This window comes from Taudactylus pleione, unplaced genomic scaffold (assembly GCF_031769625.1).
Source record: "Taudactylus pleione unplaced genomic scaffold, aTauple2 ptg000018l, whole genome shotgun sequence".
NCBI lineage: Eukaryota > Metazoa > Chordata > Amphibia > Anura > Myobatrachidae > Taudactylus > Taudactylus pleione.
The window spans coordinates 15,451,835-15,457,854 of NW_028284420.1; the positions used below are offsets into that span (position 1 = coordinate 15,451,835).

The 6,020-nt window shown below is 43.7% G+C and overlaps 1 protein-coding gene across 4 annotated transcripts in view; it reads left to right on the forward strand.

Moving 5' to 3' along the window:
- The window catches only part of LOC148540684 (uncharacterized), a 46,961-nt gene extending 42,392 nt beyond the window's left edge, over window positions 1–4,569 (forward strand). For 3 of the 4 annotated variants that reach the window (XR_015880236.1, XR_015880238.1, XM_088482880.1), the window contains 2 exons: window positions 3,644–3,718; window positions 4,019–4,569. Coding sequence is in view for 2 of the 4 variants with exons in the window: in XM_088482880.1 (XP_088339006.1) it covers window positions 3,644–3,716 (73 nt within the window). In the remaining 2 variants the exon portion in view is untranslated. The remainder of the gene's footprint in view (window positions 1–3,643; window positions 3,719–4,018) is intronic. The other variant, XM_088482883.1, reaches the window with a different exon arrangement.
- The last annotated feature ends 1,451 nt before the right edge of the window (window positions 4,570–6,020 follow it).

The following is a 6,020-nucleotide window of genomic DNA, read 5'->3' on the forward strand; positions in this document are numbered from 1 at the left end:
TACAGCACAGTAGACTGACCCCACGGGACTGTGGTACAGCACCACACTGCAGCTCTCCACATCACTCTACAGCCCACAGCAGGACATCAACGGGTGCCCGTCTGCCAGGCACCCCGCGGGCTTGTGGAGATGCAACACAACACCTGCCCAGCATCTGAGACCACAGCTTACGCTGCATAGCACCACGGACATCTCTCCACCTACCGGTAGGTCAAATAAGTCCTAGAGACAGTGCGGGATGCCACACTGTACTCCTGCTTTTCCTTCTCAGCAGCCCTGCTTATATAAGAGAGCCGTGATTGGCTGGCACTGTCATGTGCTTTTCAGTATATGTTATATCCATTTCAGCATATGTCATATCCATTTCAGCATATGTCATATCCATTTCAGCATACATCATATCCATTTCACTATATGTCATATCCATTTCACTATATGTCATATCCATTTTAGCATATGTCATATTCATTTTAGCATATGTCATATTCATTTTAGCATAGGTCATATCCATTTCAGCATAGGTCATATCCATTTCAGCATAGGTCATATCCATTTCAGCATAAGTCATATCCATTTCAGCATACGTCATATCCATTTCGGCATACGTCATATCCATTTCGGCATACGTCATATGTCATATCCATTTCAGCATACGTCATATCCATTTCAGCATAAGTCATATCCATTTCAGCATACGTCATATCCATTTCGGCATACGTCATATCCATTTCGGCATACGTCATATGTCATATCCATTTCAGCATACGTCATATCCATTTCAGCATAAGTTATATCCATTTCAGCATAGGTCATATCCATTTCAGCATAAGTCATATCCATTTCAGCATACGTCATATCCATTTCGGCATACGTCATATCCATTTCGGCATACGTCATATGTCATATCCATTTCAGCATACGTCATATCCATTTCAGCATACGTCATATCCATTTCAGCATAAGTCATATCCATTTCAGCATACGTCATATCCATTTCGGCATACGTCATATCCATTTCGGCATACGTCATATGTCATATCCATTTCAGCATACGTCATATCCATTTCAGCATAGGTCATATCCATTTCAGCATACGTCATATACATTTCAGCATAAGTCATATCCATTTCAGTATACATCATATCCATTTTAGCATAAGTCATATCCAGAAAGCAATAATTTAGGTATATGACATATCCAGAAAGCTGTAATTTTGACTTGAACGGCCCCTCATAAGTTAGCTTTTGTCTAGTAATCTTTTAGTTAGATTGTAGCAGATAGTAGCAAAAGTTCAGCAAGACTGTATTCCAGAGGTTACCAAACACAGTCCTCAAGGCTCCCCAACAGTTCAGGTTTTAAGCTGCATACACACACAACGATTTTTTGAATGATTATCGTTAAACGATATCGTTTAACGATAATCGTTTGAAAAAATCGTTCACTTTCTGAGTCAAACGATGAATGATTATCGTTCATGTGTGTTCATGTTTGTAGCTCAGTCAGACTTGTCAACGCAACGATTTTCATTAAGGGAATATGCAAAAATCGTTTGTAGTTCAAAAAAATCGTTCATTACACTTTAAAAAAATCTGACAGATAATCTGACAGAAAATCGTTCATAAAATCGTTGGTAACAAAATCGTTGTGTGTGTATGCAGCTTTAGAGATATCCATGGTTGAGCACAGGTGGCTTAATTAGTATCTCAGTAACTTTGATTTAACCACCTGTGCTCAGCCATGGATATCTCTAAAACCTGAACTGTTGGGGAGCCTTGAGGACCGCGTTTGGGAACCTCTGCTGTATTCAGTGCTGTTATTATATAGCACAGTGGTTCTCAAACCCGGTCCTCAGGACCCCACACAGGTCCAGTTTTCCAGGTCACCCAGCAGGTGCACAGGTGTACTCATTACTCACTGACACAGTTTAAAAGATCCATAGGTGGAGCTAATTATTTCACTTGTGATTCTGTGAGGAGACCTGGAAAACATGCACTGTTTGGGGTCCTGAGGACTGAGTTTGAGAACCTGTGATATAGCAGATTACTTGTCTCATCAGTATTCAAGCCAACTTACTGCCCTTTAGTGATCCATCCCCGGTATATAGGGTTAATAGGCACTTTAGGATCCAATGATCATGTCCTCCATGTGTCTGTGTAAAATCGCGGCTTTTCCTCCCAGCTGCTGGCAGTGTTCCCAATATGCAGCTATATCCAGAGGGTATATGTGCAGACCACCACGGTGTAGGACGATTCTCCAGTTGGCATCTATCGTGTTATAGAGCTGGTGATCCCTTAACGCGATTTTCACGTCAGCAGCTTTCCTTTTATCTCTGATATCAGCTGCAATTCCACCATTTCCGACAGCCGCCACAACCTCTATAAGTTTCTATGGGGGATGTGATATGGTCGGATTTACCAAGTTTGGCCCCAGCAGCTGACACCATCATTGTGCTGCTGTAGCCTATATATTATGCTTCCTGAAACTTACCAAGAGAGGGTTCCAGAGAACCCCAAACCCCCTGGCAATGGCCACTGTGCATGCTTGGTCTGTTTTTTTTTGTACAAGCGGCACTACAGGGGCATAACTATGGGGGCACTGCTACAGGGGCATAACTATGGGGGCACTGCTACAGGAGCATAACTATGGGGGCACTACTACAGTGTCATTATATGGGGGTGCTGCTACAGTGTCATTATATGGGGGCACTACTACAGGGGCATTATATGGGGGCACTACTACAGGGGCATAACTATGGGGGCACTACTACAGGGGTATAACTATGGGGGCACTACTACAGGGGCATAACTATGGGGGCACTACTATATGATTTCCTTCCTTTCAAATCAAGGGGGTAACATCAGCATATCTAAATATATTTTGGGGTAAAAGGTAAAAAAGTTCCCTGACCCCTGATCTAGGCAGTTTAAACGCATCCTGCAATGTGATCATGGGTGCTCATATAATACCCAGATCGCATTGCAAATGCGATTACTGATAAATGGGCTTTATACTGAGGTCAGTTTAAGGTAGAACTCGCCCCACACTTGAGAAATAGGAGGGTCATGGTCCGTATACGGGTGAGTGGGGAACACTGACTTTTGGAAAGTGCCCACGTAATGGAGGTATATTGTATAACACACATGAAAATCATGAGCAAGACAGACCGCTCAGATGCTGTGGAGAGATTGCAGCGGTTTAGTAACTAAAGAGAAGAATCCCTGGCAACCAATCCCCCGAGGTCTGAGAGGCACTGAAGAGATTAGGTAACCATGGCCAAGCATGCCTGGCACAGTTGAGGTCGTGCAGAACAATAGAAGAGACAGTGCAATGCCAGGGGGCCCGAACGCTATCACATGCCTTCCGGAGTCCATGATGTGGAGCAGTGCTCGTTGTACTTAGTGGGTGCAGCCACGTAGGGACCAGCCTGAGTGGATGTGAGCAATCAAGGCAGATGTATGGAGGGTACACTATACGGCCAGCTCCAGGGGAAAGGAGAGAGGAAATGCTGGGAGGGGGAAACTAATTATACCAAATTATAACTTGCCTCCGGGCGTCTGGGATGAATTTACACCACTGTGCTAGTGATGTTACAGAATATACTGTAGATCCGCACTAATGAATTCCTCCTCTTGTCTCTCCACAGGACTGGAGTATGGAGCATCCTCAATTGTCCAGCAAGAACATTTGGGCATTCTGTTGACAAAAGCAAAGTTTAACTGTAAGTATATTTTAAACTTTTTGTTTTAGTTTTTTATGGTATGAAAATAAATATATAATTAAAAAATTATAATAAAAGAAAAATTTGTAAATACATGCCCTAATCAATGCCAAAAATAAATGAAACATGATTTTAATCAAAGCCCCAAAAAATGAAAGAAAATATTTTGAGTTTGTTGAATATAATGTCAGAATTTGTTTAAAAAAAATATAAAGAAAATACAGTTGGACAACCAACTCAAAAACTGCTAAAAGTAATGTAAAAAGTACATTTTAATGCTTGATTGTTTTACCAATTTAGAAGAGTTGCAACTAAACCAGTTGCGTATATCACATTACGGCACTATGGACCATATGGGGAGTTAAGTCTGCGTGGTGAAGTGTGACTTTGGAATTTGTCTTAAAAAAAACCCATGTATTCATTAGCAAAATCATCCTGGGTTGCATTCTCTGAAGACACCAGCGTGGAAGGATGAGACATCCCAGCCCCTTCCTACTGTGTGGCCCTGCGAGTGGACAGACATAAAATAGCTCTTGATGGATCTGAAAATAGAGAATACACATTTTTATTGATTTGGACAAACAAAAACTGTGAAACCTGTGGAGCAGCCCTACAACACGTGTTTAGTTGACTTATCAGCTATTTCTTCCTGTGTGCCTCCGTTAATGGAAGGGTGCCATGCAAGCCAGCTCGTGATGGGCCTGAAAAAAGAGAAGACACATTTTTATTGATTTGGACTAACTGTGTGACACCTGTGGCAGCAGCGCAAATACAGATGCTTTCAGTTTACTTACCAGCTACTTCCTTCTGACAGCTTGCACTGGTGGTTCGTTTTAAAGGTTTTTTTATGTGGTGCTGCGAAGATAACATTAATACTTTATTAAACTATCGTTTTAGAAGCCTAGAGTGTGTTTTTACCTTTAGAATATATATTATTTTTTAGTTTGTTAAGAACGGTTTGCTGTGTTAAGGTGAGAATAATGCATTGTAATCAAAAATAATTTAAAAAGGGCAATCACCAGGCTGTGGCAGGAGAGTTGGTGCATATGAGTCAACCACATTTATCACTCCAATTATCTCAAGGGACAGGATTACACTTAGTTGCTCCTCATAGGTCCATAGTCTTCAGCAAACCAACCTTTAACACAACTTTTTTCCATACAAGAAGCGTTTTTTGCAAAGGGCCCAGGGGCTCCAAGGTGGGGGAGGGAGAGTGGGTACTAATGGCCCGCCTCAGTGCAGGCCCAGGGGCAGCTGCTGATGGGGACAAATGTTTTGCTTTGCTCAACTCTTCTCTGTTTTGTGTTTTAATTTTTTTTTTTAAGGAGCTTCAGTATGACCCGGGCACTGCAAATGTCTCAACGACCCTGAATGGGCCTCAGAAAGCTTAAAACGACCCACAGCGTTAATATACTGCACCACAGAACCCCATAACAGGTGTCTGTGCCCCACAGATGTAGTTGCAGCCTTTCTGCCTAAGATCTGGTCAAGGGATAATCACAGAAACAGTGGCCACGTTCCCAGCATTCCTTTCCTTCTCTCCTCTATGTCCATCTTAACACAAAACAAATAGGCAAACAAGACAAACTAAGACAGAAAATGAAATCTACACTTAAGCTGGGTACACACTGACAGATATATTGGACGATCAATTGAGCAGCCAATATATCTGGTCCCGTCTGCCAGTGTGTAGCAGCGGTATACGTTTACGACTAACCTACGCCGGGAGACCGGCTCCTGGTATCCCAATCGAAGGGATGCCGAGCGCGGACAGCCACGGGGGGGTCAGGTTAAGTATAGGGTTCCGGGGGACACCCCCCCGGGAGGTTAGGGTTAGGCTAGGGGGAGGGAGGGTTAGGCTTAGGCACTCCCCCCTGGGGGACTTAGGTTTAGGCGGCGGGGAAAGAGGGGGTTAGGGTTAGGCACAGGGGGAGGTTAGGGTTAGGCACCCGAAAGGAGGGTTAGGGTTAGGGGGTAGAGTTAGGTTAGTTTACTTACCTTCTAGACGATCGGGATTTCCTTCCATGTCGGGCTGGCGCTGCCGGTATTTGAACCATACTAAATCCGCACCAGCGACGTTGTTCACAGACATATTGCGTCAGCTGTGCTGCACAGCCGATGGACAGATATATCTGTAGACATACCTGTCCATCGGTAAGTGTGTACGGGCGGTCTGCTGACCTCCCGTACACATGCAGAGGGCAGGGGGGGGGATCCGCCCCCCCCCCGGCCAGCGTGACCCGCATTTGCCTGGAAGATGATGGTCGTTCAGAGTATTTGAACGACCATCATATGCAGATAT